The following is a 27,559-nucleotide window of genomic DNA, read 5'->3' as shown; positions in this document are numbered from 1 at the left end:
TCGCAGCGCTTTTTAACTTTTGAGGGTAAATAACGTGCATGTTCTATTTTATAGAGGTATTAAACTAAGGGTCGCCAAACAGCTGCGAAGCGGGTGTCTCGTGATTGCAGTCGCGCTGTAAAAAGTTCCATAGTTATTACATACCACTAGCGCACAAACCAAGCGGCAATTGGGGGAGTCTCCGCTTTTTTCCAGTATAGTGCTATAAGTTGTTTAGCCGCCCCAAGCATGTGAAGTGCTATAGTCCAATCGCTGTGAGTGAGTGCATTTAGGTTATCAGGTTTGAGGTACTGGGCTTCCCCCTGGCTGTAGACTCAGGCAGGGGGAAGCCCAATACCTCCTTAATATGACTAAGGACTTCCTTCCAGAGCAGGATCAGGAGTGGACAATCCAATCAAATGTGATCATAGCCCGAATATCCTGGACTTGCTGCTAGGGAGGATAGACCCAAAACTGTGCTGTGTCCAGAACCGCTCCGATGAAAAGGAGCTTATAGGAGGGAATCAGGGGCGACTTCAGCACGTTAACTGTGAACCCCAGGAAATGCAGGAAGTCCGTCGTAGTCTGGAGGTGGGAGACGACAGCCTTGGCGAGCTCGCCTTCAACAGCCAGTCGTTAAGATAGGGGAAGACTGGAACTCCTGATCTGCGCAGATGAGCTGCGACCACCGCCATCACTTTCGTGAACACCCGGGGGGGCTGGTAAGGCCAAAGGGTAGCGTGGTAAACTGTAAATGCGTGTGGCCTACCGTAAACCTCAGGTAATGCCGGTGGGCAGGCAAGACGGGGATGTGAAAGCAAGTGGCCTGCAAGTCCAACGCTACCATCAAATCTCCAGGGTCGAAGGCAGACAAGACCTGAGCCAAGGTTAACATCTTGAACTTCTCCTTTCGGAGGAAGCGGTTGATGTCCCTGAGGACTAAGATAGGATGCAGGCCTTTGTCCTTCTTTGGTACCAAGAAGTAGTGGGAGTAGCAACCCCGACCTAATTCTGGCACAGGGACGCGTTTGATAGCTCCCTTGGCAAAGAGATCCATAACTTCCTGGAAGAGAAGGGCCAAATGATCCTCCGACATGGGATGAAATCACCATAAACAGCATGACCCTTATGCACTCCGCTGCTTGCGGAACTCCGCGTAGACCCAAGAGTTTTTTTATCACTTTGCGGAGTTCCTCACTGAGGAACTCCGCATAGGCCTAATCTTATCATTAATAAATAGATATCAGTCATATGTTAAGAAACAAGGGTGAGTAGAAACCTTTTGGGTGGAGTAAAATTTAAGACATTATTATTGTGATTTTTGGGCAATTAGTTGATTTTTGCAAGCACTAACACTTCTCTGTGTATAGTAGAGACCTTGAGAGTTTTGTAACTTTCAGATACTCAAATTGTGGATTCTGTTGCAATTAAAAATATTTCCAGGCCTGAAATTTCTTTGGATGTTGCATGCGGGCAGCCTAAGTTATCCTGCAAGAGTTTCTTGATAAATTCTATTGCAACTACAATATGTGCTCTCTCATGTAAAGTCAGGTTGTTAGAAGCTTTTCTGCAACTCACGATACGCCTTACTTTTCACCTGGTGTGGATGTATTTCTCATGTTTAGTGATATCTCCTTTCTGAGTATAACATTTCTGGCTTTCCCCTCCTGTATAAGGCTTTAGTCCAGTGTGAATTCTCTCATGTGCAATGACATTGTATTCAAGACTAAACCTTATCTGACATTCAGAACACACATAAGGCTTTTTTCCCCCGTGTGAGTTCGCTCCTGTCAAGTGAGAAGTAATTTGTACCCAAAACATTGCTTGCATTTCGAGCACTCATAAGGTTTTTCCCCAGAGTGAGATCGCTCATGAAGCATAACACTGTCTTTCAGATTCAACCTTTTATGGCATAAGGATTTTCTCTAGTGTGGAGCTTCTCATGGTGAAATAGCGTTTTCTCTGCAGCTTTTCTGGCATTCAGAGCACTCTTAAGGTTTTTCATCAGTATGGAGTCGCTTATGGTCAGTGAGGCTGTGCCTATCAAATAGGAATTTCTGGCATTCACAGAAATTGGTAATGTTTTCCCCCTGTGTGCGTCTGCTCATGTAGAGTGAGATTGAGTTTAAAATGTATGCTTTTCTGGCATTCTGAGAACTGATTATTTTGATGGTGTGTTTTCCTATGGCGCTTGTAATCATCTCTACCTCTGAATCTTTTCTGCCATTTAGAGCACTGATCATTTTATTCACCAGTGTGGATTCTCACATGTTCAGTGAGATGAGATTTTTGTCTGAAACATTTTTGGCATTCGGCGCACTGATAAGGTTTTTCCCCAGTGTGGGTTCTTATATGCTGAGTGAGATGGGTTTTTACACTGAAACATATCTGGCATTCGGAGCACTGATAAGGTTTTTCCCCAGTGTGGATTCTTATATGCTCAGTGAGACTGCTTTTTTGACTGAAACATATCTGGCATTCAGAGCACTGATAAGGTTTTTCCCCAGTGTGGATTCTTACATGCTGAGTGAGACTGCTTTTTGCACTGAAACATATGTGGCATTCAATGCACTGATAAGGTTTTTCCCCAGTGTGGATTCTTGTATGCTCAGTGAGATTTCTTTTTTGACTGAAACATCTCTGGCACTCAGAGCACTGATAAGGTTTTTCCCCAGTGTGGATTCTTATATGCTCAGTGAGATTGCCTTTTTGACTGAAACATTTGTGGCATTCAGAGCACCGATAAGGTTTTTCCCCAGTGTGGGTTCTTATATGATGAGTGAGACTGCTTTTTTCACTGAAACATTTGTCGCATTCAGTGCACCGATAACGTTTTACCCAAGAGTGGGTCCTTGTATGTTTAGTGAGTCTCATTTTGTCACTGAAACATCTCTGGCATTCAGAGCACTGATAAGGTTTTTTCCCAGTGTGGAATCTCACATGTGCAGTTAGAAGTGATTTAAGTTTGAAATCTTTTGGGCATTCGGAGCACTGATAAGGTTTTTCCCCAGTGTGCGTTGTTATATGCAGCGTGAGATGTCTTTTTTCATTGAAACATTTCTGGCATTCAGAGCACTGATAACGTTTTTCCACAGAGTGGGTTAATTCATGTCGATATAGACTCGGTTTGATACTAAACCTTTTCTGACATTCAGAGCACTGAAAAGGTTTTTCCCCAGTGTGGATTCTCATATGTTCAGTGAGATAAGATTTACGCCTGAAACTTTTTTGGCATACTTTGCACGGAGAGTGTTTTCCCCCAGTGTGGATTCTCATATGCTCATGTGAGATAAGATTTACGCCTGAAACTTTTTTGGCATACTTTACACTGAGAGTGGTTTTCCCCTGTGTGCATTCTGTCAAATTCTGTGAGATAAGATTTATGGCTGTATCTTTTTGGGCACAGGTAACTTTTTTCCCTAACTTCGGTTATTTTGCCTCGATTTTAGAGTCGGGCTTGTTTAGATAATGTTCAGCACTTATCTCTAAAAGAAATTGTGTGTCGGGAAGCAGTCCTGTAACACCTGTTGACATTTTTCTAACAGATAATAGTCTTTAGGTAATAGCCTCTCCGGCAGCAACTTAATTTGTGACTGAAGATTTTCTCAAATCTATTTGTATAGGTTCTTAGCAATGCAGTAATAAGGTGTTAGTCTGATATTTAATGATTAAACTGATAAGTACCTTTTTGCACTGGTGTAATGGCAGTAACTGAGGGCGTTAGAACGTGCAGAGTACTATTGTGGATCATTAGTCGCATAACATCAGTTCCTTCTACCCTTTCTATGTTTGGGGTAAGGTTAAGGTTTGTAGTTCTGAGGATGAGGATTTATTTACATTAGATATAGCGCAACGGTGCTCCTTTAATCCATTCTTATATTTAACAGTTTTACATATCACTCCTGCACAACAGATAATGTTGAGGGGATTTACATAGAATTATAGAACAGTACACAATAAAAAGGAAACAATCTGAGATGGTCATTAACACAATAAAGTGGTGAATTTTTAAGGTTTTCGCAAGAGTGAGCAGAGTGGGTCAAGGTGTTATATCTCGAGGCAGATAGTCTCAAACTTGCGTAACTGGTTGAAAACGGTTGTTGAACAAAGGTGATTTTCCAATCTTTTGGTTGTTATTGTGTTAGCTTCGGAGTCTTCTTTCAGCGTCTTTTCTTTGATGGTATCCAGAAGAAACCTTTAGTTGTAACTTTCTTTTATGTAGTGTGTGCTTCCTCTCTGGAATTACATGGTGCTTTAGATGAACGTTATTCTGTCATGCTGAGGCAATTTGTCTTTCTGATAATATTTCAGATGAGGATGCTGAAGCGGTCTTCCTACATTATTTCTGATGCTGTGTGCACAGATATGGCTTTGCTCTGGGTTAATGAAATGCAAAATTAGAGACTTCACTTACAGGTATAGTACTTTACTCGCCACACTTAGATTTTGGGAAATTGTTTAAACGTAGAATGCTGGATGTTCTTCAGTTTTTCAAAATAATCCTTCTTATGGCACTAACATTCAGTTGCCTGGTGGTAAATCGTGCTTTTTTCGTCCATAATTTCAATCACCTATAGTATTAAAATTAAATAGTTAATACATGTACATTTCCAAAAATATAATTTACAAGCCAAATCAATGCAGAATTTTGAAAGTGTAGAGCTGTTTTTCAGACAGAGCAGAGTGCAGAATGGTAGCATGAGAGTACTTGGATGTAGGAGTGAGGATTTGTAGAATTTTCAACATTTTATTAAGCTCACAAAGGATACATGTACCCTATGGAGTTGCAACATCGAATCCCAAAGGCAGATTTGAAAGTCATATGGACTGGCACCAAACAGATATTAAAAAACGATATACTATTAATGAATTTGTAATGCAGATTTCTGGGAAGGAAATGACTCCTCCACGGACAACAGGCGTTTTCCCCTGCCCTGAGTTACCACCTACTTGTATCTGGTTTCCTGACTTTTGAGTTTTGGACTCTGCCTCAAGCAAATCTATTGTGTGCTGCGAGGACTATGCCTGGATCAGGGGTCTCCAACCTTTTGTGTAGTCAGAGCTACTTCTGGCAAGTGAAAATCGTCGTGAGCTACTGAACCCGGAGCAACTCGCGCATTTTCCCGAGAGACCCCCCCACGCCCAGTTTCATTGACTTTAAGCCTAATTTCATCAGAGCCCATACTGTGCATTTCTGCCCTCCGTTTCACTAGTTTTTTTGTGCCTTTCTGCCCTCTGTTTCACTTGTTTTCCCTTGTTTTTTGTGGCTTCTGCTCTGTTTCACTCGTTTCCCCCTTGTTTTTTGTGCCCTTCTGCCCTGTTTCACTCGTTTATTGTGCCCTTCTGCCCTCTGTTCCCTTGTTTTTTGTGCCCTTCTGCCCTCTGTTTCCCTCGTTTTTGTGCCTTTCTGCCCTATGTTCCACCCGTATTCCCCTTGTTTTTGTGGTCTTCTGCCCTCTGTTTCACTCGTTTGCCCCTTGTTTTTTGTGCCCTTCTGCTCTCTGTTTCACTCGTTTTCCCCTTGTTTTGTGCCCTTCTGCCCTGTTTCCCTCGTTTTTCGTGCCCTTCTGCCCTCTGTTTCCCTCGTTTTTTGTGGCCTTCTGCCCTCTGTTTCACTCGTTTTCCCTTGTTTTTTTGTGCCCTTCTGCCCTCTGTTTCCCTCTTTTTTTGTGGCCTTCTGCCTTCTGTTTCACCAGTTCTCCCCTTGTTTTTTGTGCCCTTCTACCCTCTGTTTCCCTCGTTTGTCGTGCCCTTCTGCCCTAGTTTTCCATTTGTTTTTCGTGCCCTTCTGCCCTCTGTTTCCCTTGTTTTTCGGGCCCTTCTGCCCTCTGTTTCATTCGTTTTCCACTTGTTTTTCGTGCCCTTCTGTCCTCTGTTTCCCTTGTTTTTTGTGCGTTTCTGCCCTGTTTCGCTCATTTTTCATGCCCTTCTGCCCTCTGTTTCATTCGTTTTCCACTTGTTTTTCGTGCCCTTCTGCCCTCTGTTTCCCTCGTTTTTCGTGTCCTTCTGCCCTGTTACACTCGTTTTCCACTTGTTTTTCGTGCCCTTCTGCCCTCTGTTTCCCTCGTTTTTCGTTCCCTTCTGCCCTCTGTTTCATTCGTTTTCCACTTGTTTTTCATGCCCTTCTGCCCTCTGTTTCCCTTGTTTTTCATGCCCTTCTGCCCTCTGTTTCCCCTCGTTTTTCGTTCCCTTCTGCCCTCTGTTTCCCTCATTTTTTGTGCCCTTCTGCCCTCTGTTACCTTCATTTTTCGTGCCCTTCTGCCCTGTTTCCCCTTGTTTTTCGTTCCCTTCTGCCCTCTGTTTCCCTCGTTTTTCGTGCCCTTCTGCCCTGTTTCACTTGTTTTCCCCTTATTTTTCGTGCCCTTTTGCCCTCTGTTTCCCTCGTTTTTCGTGCCCTTCTGCCCTCTGTTTCACTCGTTTTCCACTTGTTTTTCGTGCCCTTCTGCCCTCTTTTTACATTGTTTTTTGTGCCGTTCTGCCCTCGATAACGTCACAGGGGTCATACTCTCACAAGAAGAGTCTGCAGCACCAGGAGAGGAGCGTCATCCTCTTCACCCACCCCCACCATCAGCTAAGCTCCAATCCGAGCGGCTGGTTTGGGTGAGGGCGGGCAAATGCAGCCGGAAAAGTAAATAGCCCATGAAGGGCTACACAAGCTACTCCCGGGGTCTCCGCGAGCTACCGGTAGCTTGCGATCGACCGGTTGGAGACCCCGGGCCTAGACCTATCCCTCAACTATGGTCCAGAGTGTGAATCAAGGGCAATGAAATTAAGGCGTACTTTCATGTGTTCATTTTAATCCACCTTTTTCTGCACCTGGATTTAATGGGTGCAGAAAACCAGGACACAATCTTTTTCCAGACAGAAAACTTAGACTGAAAAGACGCATAAGACTCTGGGTGCAGCAGAAGCAGCCAAGACTTATGCTGGTTTTTTTCACTAACTGGGGGAAACACACAATTCTTCCCTCTGTTGGTGTTCACAGTTGTTGTCTGCCTGTGATTCGGTGTTGAGTGCAGAGCGTATCGATTAGAGCCGAGGGGCCGAGCCGAGGAGGAGTTGATGAGCAAGCGGAGCGGAGCCTGGGACGACTGCAAGGGTTTGTTTTGTGACCGGTTCCCGCCTCACCCGCGTCCTGTTCTATGGGCGCTTTAAGTTCTACGGATCTGCGATGGAGGCAGGAACGGCCGCAGCCAGCACCGCAGTGCTAAAGCGCTGCTGGTGCTGCTCGTGCGGCGGCTACTGCAGAGCACAGAGGAGCACAGAGGAGCCTTGGCCTGCCACCTGATTTATGTCAAAAATGTGTTTATTCATTTTTTTTTTCCACAGGCAAAAATTACATCATCACTTGGTCCCACGAAGGGGATCAGAAAGCCTCAACAGAATTATAACAGGTGGACAAAGTGCATTGATCAATATAAACCAGCTCCTCCTCTTATTTGATAAGCCAAATGAAAGATACAGCTTCTAAGTGCCCCAGAGCTTAGAGAGATAAAAAAGAAAAAAAAAGACGATCATGCAACTTTGCTAAGCCAGCAGATAGGTCTAAAGAAAACTCAACGGCCTCCTGTAACGCTAATTTCTCCAGGTTGCTCCACCGAGGTGTTGTATGCGGAATAGCCAAAAAGCGTGGACAAACTCATCCTAACATGGGATAAGTAATTATGAATCTAACAAGGAACAAAGAAAAAAACGAATAAAAAAAACACTTCTCGGCGTGGCTACCGGCCGAGAAAGATGGCTGCGTTCTAGCAGAGCTCCGTGACTGCAGGGCACCTTCCCCGACAATCCGCACAATAATCCTGACTTCAGCAGACGCTGCTACGGCTGTATAAAAACGGGAGATCTTCCGGTTCCCGGTGAAGCAATCGGCTACTCCAGACTCCTAAAACTCAAGCGGCTACGAGACAGTGCAACCAGGGCCTAACAGCATTACGGAAGCCGGGGACTAAAGTTTCACGGCGGCCCGGCATACAGATGACCCGACAAGAACTGCTCCTGGACACAGAATAAAGGTGGTAAAAACCAAAACGGAAGCGGCTGCGCCCACAGGACATCCTTGGACTACAAGGTACTGGCGACTGCTGGAGGAGGCAGCGAGGGGGCTCTGACTGAAAACCCGACGTTACCGGGCAGGGACTGTGGACTGGGGACGCCGCAGTACGGCGGCACAAAATGGCGGCTTCCTGGAACCACCGCCTCTCTGTTACCACCACTGAGCACACCAGCCCGCTCACCTGCCCCACACGCAGCACTAGCTGCAAATCAGTGACACCAGCAGGCATTTTAAGGGGCCTAGATAGCACTGTGCGAAGACATCCGGCGCTGTCTCACGAGCTTAACGGGGCTATAGGGAGTAGTTCCACAGCTGAAAGACAGGAGCTGGAGGTACCACAGGCCGCTGGTTCTACACAGCGGACCAGCCCAGCGCAACACAGGCCCACACGCGTTCCTGGAGTCACCAAGGAACACACTGTACAACACATCGAGGAACAGTTGGCAAACGGGGCTCTTCTCCTGTCCTCACAAATTTTTGGGTGCGTGTCCACTGCGATCAAGTACCATGACGGGCAGGTGCAACAGCCTCCGCACTTGGAAAAATATGCCTATGTAAAAGAACCCCAGAATGGTCAACCGTACGAAGCACCACGCACATCATCCCAGACGACCAACCCGCCTGGTGACGCCGAACAGGTCACCTTGAAAGACGTTATGGCGGCATTTCACACAATGCAAACTTCAATGGGCACTATCTCCACCGATATCTCCCTGATAAGGGCGGACTTTTCCAAGTTGTCAGACCTTTTGATTGAGGTGGAAAAAGCTACATCGGGGCTAACTGACGACACGGCAGCCTTGAAACACAAAGTACAGAAACTGGAAGATAACAATCTGCTATTAAAGGCGAAACTTGACGAACAGGAAGGCCGCTCACGGCGCAACAACGTACGCCTGGTGGGTGTACCGGAAACAACAGGACCTATTCGTAGAAGATTTGATCCAAACTAAGCTGCAACCGAAGGGCCTGTCAAATTATTTCTCAGTAGAACGTGCCAACCGGGTGTCAGGGGGGAAACCAAAACCAGGGGCACCACCGCATCCAATCTTAGCGAGGATCTTCAACTTTCACGACCGCGATGCCATCCTGCAGACAGCTCGAATGGCTCCACACGTCAAAGTTGACAACGCAGAGGTCACCTTCTATCCAGACTACACGGCAGCGGTGGCACAACAACGACGAAATTTCACAGAAGTGAAAAGGGAACTCCGTTCTAGAGAACTCAAATACTCAATGCTCTTCCCAGCGAAGCTGCGTGTTGAAGCGGAGGGAAAAACGTGTTTTTTTGAATCGCCCAAAGATGCGCAAGACTGGTTGGTGGGCTGGCGGCAGACAGGGAAACCCAGGAACCGAGTCGCAAGACATAATAACCGATAATGGAAAAGACAGAAGCCCACAACAAACTGCATCACTGAAGTGACGCTATGACTTGACTTTTTAAGGATTAAGGACCTCACAGGCTGCCACGCTTCACAACACAGCAGTAGGAGACTATGATATGGACACGGCCCGAGATTGGGCGGTGAGCGCAGGGTGGTGGGTACTGTTACATTGACCTTCCTTACAATGGGTCGATTAAGGACGTGATACACAGGCAAGTTATGAAGACTCCTACAGGTAGGACCTACCGTGATGTTGGTAGCGCTGCATGGACATTAATGGGTGGGAAGGAGGCTATAACAGTCACGGTAGTCTCACCCTCACGAACACTACATTTTGTTCTGGGAAGTAAGCACTCTGCTCAGTTGGGGATGGTGGATGGTTCTGTATCCGCCGGGCAGGGAGGCAGGGTGGGGGGTTGGGATTTTGATAGCGATAAGTTTCGGTTTGTTTTGGTCTCTGGTGAACAATGACCACTTTCTACAGGGACTACAATTGTTTATCGGGGCCATAATGAGCAATTGGAGATGGGGACAGTCACAGATCCGATGGGGGGAGGGCAGGGTTTGGGATTAGGGGCCAAGGATTCTTGAAGCAACTGTTACAATGTTTACGTTTAATATGTTACGTTATTTCAAGGAACAAGTTTACGTGTCAACTATATAATCTATGCGCACACAGGGCAGGTCATGTACAGCAGGTATCAACAGTAGTCACTGACCATAGGATATACACCACATGAGGGGCGGGAGACGAACACTCAGTTACCACTTCAGCCGGGCCCCCCTTGTCCATAATTTCGTGGAACGTGAATGGGTTGGGTCATAAGATTAAACGAGGGCTGGTAGGACCTGAAGCGCAAGGGGCCCTCGATTGTTCTACTCCAGGAAACACATTTGACAGGAACAACATGCAAGGCACTAGATAGATGGGGCTTTAAAATGGTAGCTCACGCTGAGTTCACATCTGGCTCTAGAGGGGTGGGAATCCTGGTCCATAAGCAGGCTTTTGGCATTACCAGAGCTTCTGCAGCTAGGCTGTCTTCAATGTTTTTGCTTGCTTTTTCCACGTACTCATACATACTGGAGCAAACGCCAAGCACATAGTCCACTATATCTGCTAAGGTTCAACAAGAGGTTTCTCCAATCCCTCCTTCACAAGGCACAGTGGTCACGGCAGGAAACCCAAACAGAAGCTAAAATAAGGAGGACCCCACTCCCTTCTATGGTCCTTCCCAATAGGCAAAAAGCAGGCATGGAAGTAAGACATCCCATCTTCTTTTGAGTTTTTCAGGAAATCCACTGATCATGCCCTTCATGGTCTTGTTAAATCTTTCAACAAGGCAATTACACATAGCAGAGTGGCTTTGGCCACACTGACCAGGACTTATGCAGCGGGGGATTGGAGGTCCCATATTTGGACCCCTAATATTATGCCATCCAATTGCAACACGCAGCTCGATGGCTCAACACAGACCCTAGTTGGGAAATGCGGCTCTTGGCGGGAATGGTGGACGCTGGTTGTCTTCCAGAGCTGTTAATGGATGGAATCGGGAACACCAAGAGATGCTCCATATATTGTGCGACAGACGGCCAGAGTATGGCAATGGTTTGTAGTGAGAGTACTTAAGTGCGCACCATTCCATAGGGAGCTCCCAATCTGGATATTAAAACCAATCAGGCAGATAGCACTCAGTATGTCCTTCCAGGCATGGAGGGAGGGGGGATGCGAGCAATAGGGTGAATTGTACCCAGATGAGACTTATCGCATTTAAACATGCCCGCAAAGAGTTTGGTCTAAGCCAGCGCAATTTTAACAACATGTGGTGCTTGGCAGACACAACTAAGCACACCTGGCCATGAAATGCGACAGCTCCACCGCATACTCAAACCCTTGAGATACTGCTAACCTATGGTGCGTGTAGACACCAAATTATGCATCTTTACAGAACAATGCGATCACATACAGTAGACACTACTCACGGGCCCGAGAGGCCTGGAATTTAGACTTTGACATTCCAATGGAAGATCAAGACTGGCAGCGGGCCTGTGAACTAATACGTATGATTTCTAGTAATGACCATTTTCGACTGATACATTATAATTTTCTGCGAATAACCTACTTAACGCCACAAGACCTTTATTGAATGGTTGTGTCTTGCCCAGATATATGCTTGCGCTGCAACACCATTAACCATGGCCCTGCGATGCAATACACTCCTTCTGGCAACTAGCTGTCGAAGAAATGGTGCATGCTACACAACTAAGTATTGAGCTGACACCCAAATGCTGTTTATTAAGCCTCTTTAGGTGCCAGAAGGGTGCAAGATAACCTATAAATTTGGTCAGTCACCTATGGTACTGGCATGACGTAGAATTGCAATCACATGGCTGTCATGGCATGCCACAACGATTGCGCTTTGGCATAGAGATGCGCTCAACTGGGCCCTAGTTGAGGAGACACTTATGCGCCTTAGCAGAAAGGATGACAAATTTGAGGATACACTATACACTTGCCGTGCTCAACTCCTAGCTCCTGCTTCCCGAGTGACAACAGACACAGACTTTGGCTCTGAAACAGATGAAGCAGAACACTACGACACTGGGGACGAACAGGGAGGTGTCTCCACATAATAATTATAAGGTACATTCCCAATTAGGGAAATATGACACTTATTGATCACCTGGAGAATGGGAAAGCAGATTAGTGCATGTGTAATTATTGACTGCTTCTTGATTAACCTACTTACGTAGAAAATATTGGTATGATATGCTTATGTATATTCTGACTGTCAGGTTGTATGTTGACAAAGTTAACGTACCACCTAGTGAGTTTTACAATTCAAGACAACATGTACCAGGAGCTCCTTCAAAGCTGTTGCTCTTTTTTGAAGGTTGCTACTCATAAGAGTTTTCAGTCTACCTGAGATGAAATAGTATCCAACATTTCTTGTTGTATTTCTATCTAGGACCCTAATTCGATATTCCCGATTCATGCCCTTATGTGGTTATAATAAATAATATCCTTATAAAGGCATAAGAATCATATCCATATTTAGTAATAGCCCATGCAGTCCAAAGCACGGCAAGGCTACTCCCATAGACTCCTAGAAAGCACAATGCGTTCTTTAAACAAACCAAGCATCCAGCAGCCCGGGTAAAAACCCCTGCTTTTGTTTTGATTTGCACAAGAACTCCTGGAGTCCAGAAAGAACTGTTAGCTCTTAGTGACGTCTTATGTCCAACCTTACATCAAACCCGGCACCTTTCAGGTATAAATATACCAACGTTGCCTTAAGCAAACACACAGTGGTGGGGAGCAGAGCGACGTTCTACTTGTCAGAGAGCCCAGCTGTTGCCAGAGCCGAAGGAAGCCGCCCCTCCCTTTTTGACGCAATGGAGAAGCTGCCTTTTCTCACGCCGAGAAATCCAGCTCCGGTGTTCTCAAGTTACCCTCGCGGGTTGCTGGGAGATTGAGTCCTGAGAAGCGAGTTACAAGACCTCCTTCATTCTATAACCAAGGTACGGAGCTGATTAAAACCTTAGAGAGAAATCTTGATTCCAATCCTTGGCAAAAAAAACTAACTTTAACTTAAAACTGCTACTTACTTACTTACTCCTTCCCACGTATTAGGCTTAGGTCAGGTACACTGGGGTAGGCGTATCTTAGAAGCACCAGTTGAGTCTGTTAGTCAATGTTTTTATGTATGTATATATTTTATCCATTTTAAAGTATCATATGGCTAAGAAACCATATCAATGCTTTTACAGTATTATTTTATAATACTCCATTTACTGTACGCACTTTACTTTATAATAAGTATTGCAATTGTGGCAATTCATTTCTCTTGCATGAGAAAGAAGACTGCTCAATAAAATAACACCTTTTTATTGAAAACGCCCGTCTCTCTCTTCTCTGCACTCTGGTGAAACTAAGTATGCACGATTGACTGAGTGACATAGCTGTCAATTGTTTTCACACGACTCTAGAGATATACTCTTTATTCTGAGGGAGCAAAGTTGTCATGTTTATGCGGTTGTCAGAAACTGAATCCCTTCTTGTCAAATCAGGGAAGTTCACTCCTTCCTGTTCATTCGAGAAAGTTTCCAGTGACCTCTGAGCTAGCTGGCAAAACTAATTAAGTCTAATATAGTCAGTAGAGACCTAGATGACCTCAGTCCTATGTCTACACTGCTGTTTATGTTATTCCAATGCGCAGAGCCTATTGGGAAAATAGGAACTACACTACATTCTTACAACATGGACAACTACTGTTGCGGTGTAAGGCTGTGGCAACAAGTGAGAGGCGCTTTATGGGTTCTGAATTCGATTTCCAACCTTGACCTCGAAATGAAACATCTTGGCAGTCTTTCTATGAAGCCCAACGCGTTTTAACGCTCTAGTCTATCATCATGACCCCCCTCTGCTTACGTGGGACCGTCTATTTCTGCCTGCCCCAAGACGGTTCAGTATTACACCAGGAAGGGATGGTTGTGACGGAAGTAGAACGGATGCATTATAGGGCTTGACTCACTTTTAAATTAAATGGCTCGTAGATGTGGATTTTTCAGATAAGGTAAACAAGAAAATGTAACAAACCACAGGTCAAAATAAAGATAAGTAGGCACATCACTTCTCGAATTCAGCCCAATGGAAGCACAGATTATGATGGGGAATCTAGGGAAAAGGGGGTATCAAGGATATATTGCTCCCTAACAAGTCCAACACTTGACTTGCTCAGACACCAGTGGGAGGCCTAGTTGGGTTCGCTGGTAGACGAGGACTGGCGGGATGCCTTGATGGCTCCTAAAACCATTACTACCTCAGCCAAGCTTCACCTGGTCCAGCTGTACTACATTCGTGGAGCATATCGCGCTCCCGGTCGTCTTCATTGGGCAGGCCTAATAGCCACCCCAGCATGTACACGTTGTGGGTTGGAACAGGCTGACTTTTACCATTTGGTGTGGACGAGTCCGCCTCTTACCCCATACTGGGAAGCATTGGAATCTGAGCTTACGGGCATCCTGGGCTGGGAGGTGCCACACAAGCCCCTGAATCTACTCCTGGGGGTTATGGACGGCCTAGACGGACCCTGGGCAGACAAGCTCCTCCTGGGTACTGCCATCATGGTGGCCAAACAGGATATCGCTAAGACCACTATCTCTACACCTTGACCAACTCATAAGATCTGAACATACATTGTGCAGATGTGACGGTTTGTTATTCGTCCCTGAGGCGAAGCAGCATCAATAGATCATGAACAAGGGCAGCCTGACTAAGGTCTTGGCCTGGGAACAAGAATGCTTTTTGCAATAAATAAACGAGCATTTCTGGGTTGGGGCAGAGGAGCACTTGCTATCATTGCAAGGTCACTCCATGCCAAAACCTTAACCCAGCTGCTTGCCAATCACTCTGCGAGGAGGGATGTCCAACCTGTGAGCAAGACGGGTGTCAGGTAGCACCTGTAGCAGACAATGGGATAGAGGATAAGGAGTGCCATGCCATACCTTCATATATTTCTCCCCTCCTATAATCACAGTCCCCTTTTACCAGTTGGCCGCTTTGCTGTCAGCAAGAAGTGGAGAGAGAGGAGAGGGGAATCGGAAGGCGACCCATTTAAGCCAGAGGTGAGGATGGATGTCAGAGGACACATGCTTCAAGAAGGTGGGGGCGGAGAGGACGTAGGGTTGGGCAGTAGTTGGTCCAGCTACACGCAGCACGGGAACGCGAGGCGGAGAAAACACGAGTGTGGGGAGTGAGGCCATATAGTCAGGACCTGTCCCCAAAAGAAGTAGACGGATAATCGATGGATGTCAGTTGTATACCCAAAACCATCCTATGTACAGAAGAAATGGGTTCTGGCTTCGACGCAAGTCTTACACTCAATGGAAAAAACACGACATCCTTATTGGATTCGGGTTGTAGACAGTCCGTCATACAGAGCACACTGGTGAAAGACATTCAGATCTGCCCGGAGAAAAAGACACCCATCTACTGCGTTCATGGAGACATCAGAACATATTCAGTAGCCGAAATCCCCATCAAGTTATCCAATGTCAGTACTCTACTGGTTAGGGTGGGAGTATTGGACAACCTACCTGAACAACTCATTTTGGGCACAGACAATCCAGTATTCATCTTGTTGCTCAAATGCACACTGAGGAAGACTTCTATACCCCCGGTACGCTGCTCACACAAGCCCCCTGGCTTTTGGACCGGTCGTTTCAGTATGCTCAATTTCAAGACCCCACCCTTCAGAATGCCTGGCAACAAGGGAAGAACCCAGTGATACCGTCCTCATTCCCCTTATTCATCATCAAAAACAATTTACTATACCGGATAGGAAAACAAGACGTTACCCCACAGTTAGTGGTTCCCCAGAGATTTCGCGATCAAATATAATTTTTTGCACATTCATACCTTCTAGCAGGTCACAGTGGGCCTTCAAAAACAACCCAGTCTGTGTTGAGATATTTGTATTGGCCAGGGATATTCGCCAATGTAGATAAATACTGCAGGGAGTGTGAAATATGTCAGAAGAAGAACCCCTATAAACCCTCTCTACCAAGAACCTCTTACAACCTCTACCAATCGTCAATAACCCTTTTTAGAGGATAAGTATGGATTTAGTGGTCCTCTGCCAATATCAAAAAAGGATATATCTATATACTGGTTATTGTCGATTACGCAACTCGATACCTAGAAGCATTTCCCCTATGAACACCAAGCACCAAAATTATCAGTGAAAAAATACTAGAAAGGTTTTCGAGGGTAGGATTTCCCTGAGAGATTTTGACTGACCAGGGAACCCCCTTTGTTTCACGTTTAATGAAACAAGTCTGTAAATCCTTGAATATTACCTAAATAGGAACATCGGCCTATCACCCTCAGAGAGGTGGTCTGTGCGAGCGATATAATGCCACCTTAGAGCAAACCATGAAGAAAATGCTAACCACAGAAGGGAAAGAATGGGACATGTTGTTGCCCCTTGCCCTCTTTGGTATTAGAAGCCAGGTTTAGAGAAGCTTGGGTTGTTCTCCCTTTGAATATCTTTACGGGAGACAGCCACAAACCTTGCTAGAAATGACAAGAGAAGTGTGGGAACAAGAGAAACAAGAAGACCCACAAAACCTTCTAGAATACACCCAAAGCCTAAGAAAACGCATACAGAAACTGTGAGATTTTGCTCACGACAATCTAGAAAAAGCTCAAAGAAGCCAGCAGATCCCTTACTTAAAGGAAAGCAGTGTCAACAGTTACAGGTCCATGACTGTGTGCTCCTACTCCTACCTTCCTCTATACCCCATAAACGGGCAGAATGGAAGGGACCATTTGAAGTTGTTGAAAGGATAGGCCTCACTACTTACCGGTTTTGCCTTTCCTTAACTAAAACCCAGATATACCACATAAATCTGCTAAAGAAATGATTGGGACCCCTCCCCAAAGACACCCATTACGTGTTGTCCGACTCAAAACCCATTCATTCAACAGTGATTCAATTGCCCATAAACGAACATCTAACAGAAGAACAAAAAGTGTCTCTTCAGGCCCTCCAGAGTCCTTCTCCTCCATTTTTTCTGATCTCCCGGGAAAAACAACAATAGTCGAGTATGTAATTGTTACCCCACCAAACAAAGTAATAAAACAATGCCCCTACAGAAAACAAGCCGGTAGGCGGCACGCAGTTGCTGCCGAAATAGAGAGCATGTTACAACTAGGAGTCATAAAACCTTCCAGCAGTAACTGGTCCTGCCCCATGGTCATAGTTCAGAAACCGGATGTTTCCATCCGTTTTTGTATAGACTTCCAAGCAGTCAATGCCATCTCGAAATTTGACTCATACCCATTACCAAGAGTTGATGAGCTAATTGAGAAATTAGGCGAAACCCAATATATAACCGCAGTCGATCTTACAAACGGCTATTGGCAGGTACCACTTAAACAGGAAGACCAAGAAAAAAACACCTTTAGCACCCCTAATGGCTTATACAAGTTTACTGTACTGGGGGATGGGCTATCGCTCCCCAACAAGAGAAAGTGAGAACTTAGACACCCCCTTCCCTACCACTAAAAAAGGCATTAGATCCCTTTTATGGCTTACTAGGCTTCCACCGCCAGTTTATATCCAATTATTCTGAAATAGCAGCACCACTAACCGACCTACTGAAGAAAGAGAAAAGGAACAAAGACCTGGTAAATCCCCCACAAGCAGCCAGAAAGGCATTTCCGCGAGCTCAAGCGAGCCTTAACGTCCAGCCCTATCCTTATTTTACCCAACTTCAGGGAACCCTTTATCCCACAAACAGATGCCTCGGAAGTAGGTCTGGGGGCGTTCTTTCCCAACAAACAGAAGAAGGCCTTGAGCGCCCTGTCCTCTTAATCAGCCATAAATTATTTCCAAGGGAGAAGAAATATTACACTATTATCTGGAGGGATCTCCTTTTGTCCTGTATACTGATCACGTCCCCCTCTTGTGGATGAGTCGTAACAAAGGGAATAACCCCAGCATCCTTTAGCAATGCTTGTTGGCAAGATATTGTGTAGGGGATATAAAAAATGCACCCAAGGGCTTTTCTAGGCGGATTGCCTACAATGCATGTGTGCGAGCGCGTGCACATTGCAGACCATTTGGCAGCCTGTGAGCCTCTCTCTGCACTCATGCTGGTTTACACTTCAAAGGAATCCGCTCCCCTCCGTGCAATGCCAGAGCTTGTTGTTTACACACAACGCCCCAGCTGCTTTTGACCCGAGGCAACGCCTCGCAGCTCTACCTTAGGCATGCATTTGTTGTGTTAACCCATTAGCCCCTGACCTGCTTGCCACCATGTTTTTTTTTTTAAACCCACCACCTTCTTTTCCATGCTTCGTTTTACTCAGCCCCCTGCTTCAGCCATGTCCTGCGCCCTCACTTGTGTAACTGAAGGCACTGGAGTAATTTACATGAGCATCATGTACATTATACTGACACTTAGACACACTGCGCACTCACACACTGCACACTCTCATACTGCGTACTCGCACACTGCGCACTCACACACTGTGCTCTCACACTACTTGAGGCCACACACATTGCGCATTCACACACTGCGCAATCACACACTGCGCACTCAAAGACTAAGCACTCACACACTGCGCACTCACACTACTTTTAGCCAGACACACTGAGCCCTCACACTACTTTTAGCCAGACACACTGAGCCCTCACACTACTTTAGGCCACACACACTGCGCCCTCACACACTCTGCACCCTCACACACACTCCACCCTCACACACTCTGCACCCTCACACTACTTTAGGCCACGCACACTGCGCCCTCACTTTAGGCCACGCACACTGCGACCTCAAACAACTTTAGGCCACGCACACTGCGCCCTCACACTACTTTAGGCCACGCATACTGCACCCTCACACTACTTTAGGCCACACACACTGTGCCCTCACACTACTTTAGGCCACACACACTGCGCCCTCAAACTACTTTAGGCCACACACACTGCGCAATCACACACTGCGCAATCACACACTGCGCACTCACACTACTTTAGGCCAGACACATTGAGCCCTCACACTACTTTAGGCAACACACACTGTGCCCTCACACGCTGCACCCTCACACTACTTTAGGCCACACACACTGCGCCCTCACACTACATTAGGCCATGCACACTGCGCCCTCACACTACATTAATCCACGCACACTGCACCCTCACACTACTTTAGGCCACACACACTGCGCCCTCACACTACATTAGGCTACGCACACTGCGCCCTCACACTACTTTAATCCACGCACACTGCACCCTCACACTATTTTAGGCCACGCACACTGCGCCCTCACACTACTTTAGGTCACACACACTGCGCCCTCAAAGTACTTTAGGCCACACACACTGCACCCTCACACTACTTTAGGTCACACATACTGCACCGTCACACACTCTGCACCCTCACACACTCTGCTCCCTCACACACTCTGCACCCTCACACACTCTGCACCCTCACACACTCTGCACCCTCACACACACTGCACCCTCACACACACTGCACACTCGCCCTACTTTAGGCCACACACACTGCGCCCTCACACTACTTTAGGCCATGCGCACTGCGCCCTCACACTACATTAGGCCAAGCGCACTGCACCCTCATACTACTTCAGGCCACACACACTGCACCCTCACACTACTTTAGGCCACGCACATTGCGCCCTCACACTACTTTAGGACACACACTGCACCCTCACACTCTGCACCCTCACACACTCTGCACCCTCACACACTATGCACCCTCAATGCAACATACACTTCAAATACCAGTCAGTGCCACACAATTACACGCCTGTGAGAAGTTGGCCTGATGTATGATGTCCACAATTCTGTGGGCACCTTGTATCAGTCCAAACAATCCCTTATGGTGGTGGTTGTAAAGTCAACCTTATAGACAAGCTATCCTAGGGGTAGCATGGACTAAGCAGTTTTAGGCTAAACTCAAGAGGGCATGTGAAGCCAGCTGTTATACCATATGCAATCTTGTAATATCAAATGAAAGGACACCACACAAGTTATATATTATAAAAATATATGTATTTATTACTAGAATAATCCTCTGTACTCTTTATGAGTGCAGAGGCACAAGCGTTTAAACAAAAGCACAGTTAAACATTCAAAAGTTGCACAATCTTGGATAGGCCCGGTGGCCACTCAAACCATATACTAAAATAGTGGTATAAGTACCACCTCTCGAACAATGGTAAGGCCTAGGGCGTTGTGAATCGCTGATACTAATCGGGACTAGCAGTGATGAAGTCGGGAGAGGCCCGCGGGACACGGGTGCAGTGCCTAAAGCACACGCATGCACCAATGCAAAGTCAATGGCGCGTAAAAGTTAAAGAGTTACTGTTTTGGAAGTCTTCCGACTGGAATAGAATTACCACACTTTAAACTAGGATACTAGAGGTGTAAACCACTACAGGAGCACCGGTGTTAGTTCGTTACCTCACCCACAGGAAGCGGGTGCATAGGTGCCAAAGTGTGTCGGATTTCGTCGTGTAGATCTATGGAGCCTGGAGATGAAGATGCTGCAGGCGGCCAGGAGAGAAGTGTCCGGTTGGATCCAAGGGTGGATCGAAGATGTAGAGTACCTGAAAGCAGAGGGGACAGAGTCTGGGTCACTAGGATGGAACCAGGAAGGAACCAGGCGATGTCGGGCGCAATCAGGTGGTTGTCGTGAAGCTTGACTCCGCTGCCACGTGGACTCTGGGGCATCGACGATGACCAGGAGTGGAGCACGAGCTGTCCCACGAAGGCTCTCGCTGTCGGCGGTGTCGGCTTCCGGATCGGAGCAAACAGACCTTGGCAAATGCAACCCACGCAGGATTCGAAGATCGCTTCTTACTCGGACCAGGAAGGCCAAAGCGGTGGCTCTTTTTTAGGGGAGCGAGGGCAAGTCTGGAGCAACCAGACTAGCAGTGTAAATTTCAAGGTTCGTCGGTTCTGGGGCCACTAGCCAACGGGCAAGCGACCGGACCAAAGCGTCGAGCAGAAAAATGCAAAAGGGCCCCACGCAGCACTCGAGCAGTGTGGAGGGGAGATCTTCGGTGCACAAGCTGCTCGGGCAGGGGCTTCTCAAACCCCAATGTACAGCTTTGAGGGTGCCTCAGGAGCTGCACGGTCAGCACTTCGCAGTCTTTCCAAGATGGCCGGCTCCACGCTTCACGTCGCCTCCACGGGTCTCAGATTCGCTGGGACTGTGGATCGAGCTGTTAGAAGTCAGGGAAGCTGGGTCTTGTCGATCTCTGTTGCTCGAGTTCCGGCGGGAACTGCAACAAAGCAAACCGTTGGGCGCTGGATGGTGCCTGTTTGCACAGGGTGGTCACTCCTTGACCACAAGGGAGATTCTTCAGTCTTCCACGTCGAGTGGGATGTCGAAGGGTCAAGAGTTCTGTATCAAAGTTTCGTTCAGGATAATCTAATGCTCCTGGGCACAGCTCCTACCTTTATTCTCAATCAAGGGGCTGGATTACCGGCTAGGTCCCTCCTATGGGTGGAACCCAGGAAGGGGGTGGTTACACCCCTTTCCCTTTGTCCAGTTTCGCGCCAGAGCTGGGACTGGAGTGTCCCAGCACCGGTTTGAACTGGACTATGCATGGGAAGCCTTGTGCTCCCCAGGCAGTGTCTAGTTTCATTCAACCCTCCCTGCTACAATCCACTATCTCCTGTCTGGGGTGATGTAACACCTCCCTGTGACAGGATATTTATTGTCCAGGCCTCCCCTACCGGAGTTTCGGTCAGCAGCAGGGGGCCATACTCGTGTCAGTGGCAGCAGCATCCATTTTGTGATGCTGGGGCTTTGGTTAGATTTAACCGCGTTTAAGCAAAGTAACATGTCTTCTCCCTCTAGAAGGGTGGAATCATACCCCCGTCGCCAGGACTGGCGAGGGGGTAGTACTCCAAAGCGTATGACACCTTACACGACAGGTTTTGATAAAGCCAAACCAAAGTTAGCAAGTAACCGCGAGGATTATAATGCACTTAAGAGTATATGGTACGGCAATATCCCGGAACAGCTAAGGGAGCTGGTCCCGACAGCTGCAGACAGGCTCAGCTCATGCTAGAGCACCATCTCACATAAAACCAAGCACTCTGCCTCCAGGATTGTTAAGGCCTGCCATAGGAGTGACTTATAGGTATATATATGTGTAGATATAGGTTTAGATATAGGTATACTATATCTAAGCAAGGGGTGATTACACGACCTTGCCCCAGCTGAGTGATCAGCCAGTTGTGTCAGTTTGGGTAGCCAGCCAGGGGTGGCAAAAGATATGCTGCAGCCCCTGGTAGGCCTTGGATACACCTATGCCCTGGGTACCTACTGTACAGGGGCTGATAAGGTGAACCAATGTCCAATTGGGTATGTACCTAAAGTACATGGATGTGAATTTAGAGAGAGAACAGAAGGCTGTGGGTCTGATTAGCAGGCCCACAGCCACATTATGTCGAAAACCAGTGAAGCAAAAGCAAAAATCTGGGGTGACCCTAGGAAAGCAGACCCTACTCTCCTACAACGCCACATAATTACACTGCACTCAATGCAACATACACTCCAAATATCACTCAGCGCCACATAGTGGCTGCACTCAATGCAACATACACTCCAAATATCACTCAGTGCCACATAATTACACTCTACTGAATGCAACACACACTCCACACAATACCACTCAGTGACACATAATTACACTCTAATTACACTCTACTGAATACAACATACACTCCAGACAATACCACTCAGTGCCACATAATTGTATGCTACATAATTACACTGCGCTCAACGCAACATACACTCCATATACCACTCAGTGCCACATAATTACACTGCACTCAATGCAACATACACTCCAAATACCACTCAGTGCCACATATTTACATGCCACATAATTACACTGCACTCAATGCAACATACACTCCAAATACCACTCAGTGCCACATAATTACACACCACATAATTACACTGCACTCAATGCAACATAATTACACTGCACTCAATGCAACATACACTCCAAATACCACTCACTGTCACATAATTACACTGCACTCAATGCAACATACACTCCAAATACCATTCAGTGCCACATAATTACACACCACATAATTACACTGCACTCAATGCAACATACACTCCAAATACCACTCAGTACCACATAGTTATATGCAACATAATTACACTGCACTCAGTGCAACATACACTCCAAATACCACTCAGTGCCACATAATTACACACCACATAATCACACTCTACTGAATGCAACACACACTCCACACAATACCACTCTATGCCACATAATTATAAGCTACATAATCAGACTGCACTCAATACAACATACACTACAAACAATACAACTCAGTGCCACATAATTACACGCCACACAATTACACTCTACTGAATACAACATACACTCATCATAATATCACTCAGTACCACATACTTACACGCAACAGAATTACACTCTACTCAATGCAACATACACTCCAAATACCACTCAGTGCCACATAATTACACGCCACATAATTACACTGCACTCAATGCAACATACACTCCAAATACCACTCAGTGCCACATAATTACACGCCACATAATTACACTGCACTCAATGCAACATATACTCCAAGTACCACTCAGTGCCACATAATTACATGCCACATAATTAAACTTTAATAAATGCAACACACACACCACACAATACCACTCAGTGCCACATAATTATATGCTACATAATTACAATGCAACATACACTCCAAACAATACCACCTAGTGCCACATAATTACACACCACACAATTACACTCTACTAAATACAACATACACTCCAAATACCACTCAGTGCCACATAATTATATGCTACATAATTACACTGCGCTCAACACAACATATACTCCAAATACCACTTAGTGCCATATACTTCCATGCCACATAATTACACTGCACTCAATGCAACATACCCTCAAAATACCACTCAGTGCCACATATGTATATGCTACATTTTTATACTACGCTCAACGCAATACCACTCAGTGCCACATAATTACACGCCACATATTTACACTGCACTCAATGCAACATATACTCCAGATACCACTCAGTGCCACATAATTACATGCCACATAACTACACTCTAATGAATGCAACATACACTCCACACAATACCACTCAGTGCCACATAATTATATGCTAAATAATAACAATGCAACATACACCCTAAACAATACCACTCAGTGCCACATGATTACACGCCACACAATTACACTTTACTAAATACAACATACCCTCCTCATGATACCACTCAGTACCACATAATTATATGCTACATATTTACACTGCGCTCAGCGCAACATACACTCCAAATACCACTCAGTGCCACATAATTACACGCCACATAATTACTCTATCTATCTATCTCCCTCACTCTATCTATCTATAGTCCTCACTCTATCTATCGCCCTCACTCTATCTATCGCCCTCAGTCTATCTATTGCCCTCACGCTATCAATCTATCGCCCTTACTCTATCTAACGCCCTCTATCTATCTCTCTATCTATCTATCTATCTATCGCCCTCACTCTATCTATCGCCCTCAGTCTATCCATTGCCCTCACTCTATCGCCCTCACTCTATCAATCTATCGCCCTCACTCTAACTGAAGCCCTCTATCACCCTCCCTCTATCTATTTATCTATTTCTCTATCTATCTATTTCTCTATCACTCTATCTGTCTATCTATCACACTCACTATCTATTGCCATCACTCTATCTATCTATCTATCTATCGATCGCCCTCACTCTATCTGTCTATCTATCTATCGTCCTCACTCTGTCTATCTAGCGCCCTCACTTTATCTATTGCCCACTCTATCCATCTATCTATTGCCGTCCCTCTATTACCCTCCCTCTATCGCCCTGCCTCTATCTATCGCCCTCACTCTATCTATCGCACTCACTTTATCTATCTATCGCATCACCACAGCATCACCCAGCACCACCACAGCATCACTCAGGGGCACCACAACATCATTATGCGCTACCACAGCATCACTGAACGCCACAGCATCACTCGTCGCCACCATAACATCTCTCAGCACCACCACAGGTTCAATCTGTGCAACCATTCAACAGCAACTGGTTCAAATATGTTCTATCAATGTTTCAAGCTTTATTACAAATGTCACAAAAATATGTTAATATTTCACTTCTGTTCTTGAATTTTCGTCACAATAAAATACACTGAACATAATCTTCACAAAAGGTTTTTACAAACGTTTAAGCTACTGCCATTATAAATTACAATAACTTTTATTTAAGTATTAATTATTCAAAAAAATTAAAAGGCATTGTTATTTGTAATATCAATACATCTAAGTCACGTAAATACAACATATATTGCATTACAAATGCTATAGGTGTCACATTTGCGAAAGTTATAACTATTAGCATTGTAAATGACAAAGCTATTAATTTTGCTTTTTTCAAAACCAACACATAAATAAAACATTTGTCATTTAAAATACAAATAGGTCAAACTTTCCTAATGCGAGACCTATAGCATGTGCTTGTTGGCTTTGCAACCCTACTGTAAATAAAAATAAAAATAAAACTGTATGTGTAAAGCGCAAACTACTCACCCTTACGAGTCTCAAGGCGATGGGGGCCGTCATGGCAATTAAGTCAACTATTGCCAAGAGTCTCATAGTGCTGAGCGGAGCTGCCGCCAGAGCCCGGGATCGATCCGTGAACCCTGTGCTCCGAAGTCAGCTGCCCTGGCCGCTGCACCACACCTCTTCACCATTCGACGAGATGGCATTGACTACTCATTTGAGGTCCGTCATAGAAAAGGGTCTGATAACAGCAATAGTGACTTTCTTTTGCGCATCCCTCATTTCCACAAAAGGGAAACATCTGGGGGTGAGGTGTGTCAGGTAGCCCCTGTGGTAGACGATGGGATAGAGGATAAGGAGTGCCATGCCATCCCTCCATATATTTCTCCCCTCCGATATTCACAGTCCCCTTTTACCAGTTGTCCTCTTTGCTGTTATCAAGAAGTGGAGAGAGGGGAATTGGCAGGTGGCCCCTTAAGCCGGAGCTGAGGACTGACATCAGAGGATACACGCTTCAAGAAGGTGGGGGCGGAGAGCGCTTCAGGTTGGTCAATAGATGGTCCAGCTACACACAGCACGGGAACGCGAGGCAGAAAAACCAGCGGGGGAAGACCTGAAAGACGGAGAAGACCTAACAGCCTTCTGAGAGAGAGAACCGGAGCCCAGGGGAGGTCACAGCTTGTCGGCGAGTGGAACACCTGAACCTGGCGGAGGAGGGAAAGCCGAACCAGAAGACCAGACCTCACTGAAGGACACGGAGTCACCACGCCATGGCCCGAAGGGACGTGGCTCTTACAGGTGCGTGGGCGTCTAAGCGGCTTTTGGAAAGGGGCTAAGTAAGAGAGGGACGGGAGGGGAGGCTGAGGGGTGAAAGGGACCCAGGAAAAAGGAAATATGTGAGACAGAAAAGAAAGACAAGAGCAGAAATCATCGGCTACTCTTCTTCTTTTGGTTGCTCCAACCCCCTCCCTTCACATATATGCAGCAATTATTTATCCCTCACATCCTCCCTTGACTAAACCATAAAGCAAAAACACTTACCTGAGTCTTTACCTTCTGTCCGAGAGACGACGGCGGCCGAGGCTCACCTAAGGGACTGAAGAGAAGGACCCTGTGGGAAAGAAGAACATAAAATAGACAATCAATCATTGTGATTTCCTGTAATATTAATAAAAAGTGCATACCAAGAAATTATTCAATGCAGTGTGCTCCTTCTTGACCGACTCTTCTAGAACGTGGAGCTACATACTTTCCCTACAGGGAATGGGAGACAGAAACACAGAGACCAACAGACACACACAGACACACACACACAGGAAAGCATAGTAGGAAAACGCTACATACAGTTGTTCTATGCTTGCATATGTACATTGTTTTAGAAAGATGGTGGAACTATTGATTTTGTTCAATGTGCTTATTTTGCTAATTACTTTTATCTGCTTCTATTATCATTGAAGCACATAAATTCTATACAAGAATTTGGATGGTTCAATTAATAATGAAAATGCTAATGTTATATTATTTTAATTTGATACCGCACAAGAATTACCACTAAGCAGAAACTCCTTCAAGGAGAAATTTAGGATTAGTATGTAGTACCACTCAATCTTTGTGAAGTTGAAAGAAAGGCTCTTGTATAGTTAATAATTTACAACAAGGGGTGGTGATGGACAGAGTCTCTGAATTAAGCAGAATACTCTCACCCAGTCAAGAGATCAGGGCTAGATCCAACACCGTTTTTTAGCTCATTGCACCATCCCAGTTTCAGAACCCGGCTGTATGCAAATTAGTCTGTCCCTGGCCCAGTGCATCATGGGAACAGGGCAGACCAGACTACAAAAGCCAATTCTTACACTGGGAAGGAAACAAGCTTCCGGGGACCGGTTTCTGGCATTTCAGTATTCTGCTTAATTCAGAGACTCTGTCCCTCACCACCCCTTGTTGTAAATATTTTTGTCCACCCTAAGCGTGGAAGGGTATACTCAGACATGA

General features: G+C 45.9%; 1 protein-coding gene across 1 annotated transcript in view; it reads right to left on the bottom strand.

Moving 5' to 3' along the window:
- LOC144805981 (uncharacterized) overlaps nt 1-27,559 on the bottom strand; it is a 955,295-nt gene that overhangs the window by 21,382 nt on the left and 906,354 nt on the right. Inside the window, 2 exon segments of the mRNA XM_078672442.1 lie at nt 2,336-4,550; nt 26,609-26,678. Coding sequence (XP_078528568.1) covers nt 2,336-3,255 — 920 coding nt within the window. The 5' untranslated portion in view covers nt 3,256-4,550; nt 26,609-26,678.

This window comes from Lissotriton helveticus (genome assembly GCF_964261635.1).
Source record: "Lissotriton helveticus chromosome 1_1 unlocalized genomic scaffold, aLisHel1.1 SUPER_1_unloc_38, whole genome shotgun sequence".
NCBI classification, from domain to species: Eukaryota; Metazoa; Chordata; class Amphibia; order Caudata; family Salamandridae; genus Lissotriton; species Lissotriton helveticus.
The sequence above is the reverse complement of the archived record's forward strand: the minus strand, read 5'-3'. Positions and strand labels throughout refer to the sequence as shown.